The sequence below is a fragment of the Mandrillus leucophaeus genome, unplaced genomic scaffold, assembly GCF_000951045.1.
Source record: "Mandrillus leucophaeus isolate KB7577 unplaced genomic scaffold, Mleu.le_1.0 Scaffold201, whole genome shotgun sequence".
Classification (NCBI taxonomy): Eukaryota; Metazoa; Chordata; class Mammalia; order Primates; family Cercopithecidae; genus Mandrillus; species Mandrillus leucophaeus.
The window spans coordinates 420,986-423,069 of record NW_012102044.1 but is presented as its reverse complement, the minus strand read 5'-3'; the positions used below and the strand labels follow the sequence as shown (position 1 = coordinate 423,069).

Here is a 2,084-nt window from a genome sequence, read left to right as displayed (position 1 = left end):
TGGGAAAGACACGGACATGTATTTTCAGGGTCACGTCCAGGTAAACCTCAAGATGTGGCCCTGAGGGGTTTCCTTTTACGGTTTTTACTGCTTTTTAAAAACACTCCTTATTTTCTAAACAGAATGTGACGCCCCACCCTCACCCTGTCCAGGAGGCCCAGCCAGCCCCTCTTCTGTGCCCCCAGACACCCCTAAGAACTCCAGGCACCAGCATTAATATCCTGGAGCCCTGGAACCCCTGAGTGTGCCAGATCCTGAGTGTGCCATGCCCTGTGTGTGTTTTGCCCCCACTGTGCCAGGCACTGAGTGTGCCAGACCCCGAGTGTGCTGTGCCCTGAGTGTGCTGGACCCTGTGTGTGCTGGACCCTGTGTGTGCCGGGCACCGTGTGTGCTGGACCGTGTATGCGCCAGGTCCTGAGTGTACAGGACTCTGCGTGTGCTGGGCCTGTGGCTGGCAGGCACTGTGTGTGCCAGGCACTGTGTGTGCCAGATCCTGTGTGTGCCAGGCCCTGAGTGTGCTGGACCCTGAGTGTGCTGGGCCTGTGTGTGCCAGACCCTGTGTATGCCAGGCCCTGAGTGTGCTGTGCCCCGTGTGTGCTGGGCCCTGAGTCTGCCAGGCCCTGAGTATGCCAGGCCCTACAGGCAGCGCCTGCAGGTGGAGCTCACAGAGAGACTAGAGGGGGAAATCTGCCTAAAGTGTTGTCTGCTGTCTTCATCCTTCAGTGGATGTGGAATTTAATCTGGCAGATACTTACATGGCTGCTGGATGGTAGAACTGTACAAGGTCCACCCCAGTGAGGAGGGAGCCGTGGGGTGTGGTGGGAATGGAGGATGGGGGCTACGGCCCAGTGGGCTCCCCGTGTCCACCCCACGTCCACCCAGTAACTCATAAGCCACAAATAGATGTGCCTTGATCTACTTAATGCCTCGTTGCTGGATATTTGGATTGTCTCCTGTTATGCATTTGCCACCCAGAGCCTCATCATTCCTCCTGTCGTGACTTTCTGGTGGGAGAGTGAGTCAAAGGTGTGAACTCCTGTATTCACCCCTAGGTTTTGTCAGATTGCTTCCAAGGCTGCCCTCTTCGCCGTGGCTGCCGAGTGCAGAGCTGGGCATTCGAGTGGGCAGAGTGGTGCTCGGCTTCCCTGCATCTCCTGGGCCATGTGTGCTGACCCGTGCCCACTGCATTGCTCCTGTGTGCCCTGCACATACGACTGTGTCTTTCCCGTGTATTCAACACTGCTTCATGTGTGAGTGTCTCTGTGTTCCAAACCCCAACCACAGTGATTTTACAGACGAACCTTAATAGATGTGAAATCTATAAGTAGCTATTAATCTTTGTGTCATATTTACTGCAAATATTTCCCCCACTCCACTAGCTTCCAGTTCTGCTTTGTGGTTTGTGACTGACCAGTGCATCCAGTTCCTGCTGTGGCAGCTGCAATGTGCTCTGTCCTGCAGGAAGCCCTCGGGGTGGGGCCTGGGGGCTGCGGGAAGCTGAGCAACGAGGTACGGGAATGGGCAGCTTTGTTTTATTTATTAATTTTTTTACTATTTAATTATCTCACCTTATTACACTTTAATTAAAATATCGATCTTTACACAATACACTTGAACTGTGGAATAAAGCAGGACCAGATGTGGATCCTGGAGCTGACAGTCACTTGCCTCCCACCCAGCCACGTCCTAATTCTCTTTTTGCAAAAGCAACTACTTGTCCCTGTTAAAGCTGTTCCTTCTGGTCATGACTGTTTTATCACAAAATCATATGCCTCTATTTTTGTTGCTTGACTTATCCATTTTTTAGACATTATCTGTTTATTTCCTGCTGGACAGGCATTTTAGCTCCATCTCCCCTACTTCCACATCCACACTATAATTATATCTCTATTTTTAGTTAAGTCTATAGTTAGTATTTACATTTTCATGACTAAGTTAATATTGCTTATTACTGAGCCAAACAAAGCATGATGGTTATTTTTCATTCCATCAACAGCTTCCCCTTGCCCTTTGCCCACCCTGATAGTTTTGACTTTTTTTTTCTCACAATACATGCTCATGTGTGTTCATAGTCTCCCAGCTAT

General features: G+C 50.2%; 1 protein-coding gene across 1 annotated transcript in view; it reads left to right on the top strand.

Annotated features, from left to right (window-relative positions):
* LINC00452 (long intergenic non-protein coding RNA 452) overlaps nucleotides 1–1,410 on the top strand; it is a 5,855-nt gene extending 4,445 nt beyond the window's left edge. Inside the window, exons 4-6 of the mRNA XM_011979447.1 lie at nucleotides 724–769; nucleotides 1,053–1,250; nucleotides 1,380–1,410. Coding sequence (XP_011834837.1) covers nucleotides 724–769; nucleotides 1,053–1,250; nucleotides 1,380–1,410 — 275 coding nt within the window. The remainder of the gene's footprint in view (nucleotides 1–723; nucleotides 770–1,052; nucleotides 1,251–1,379) is intronic.
* Nucleotides 1,411–2,084: the final 674 nt, after the last annotated feature.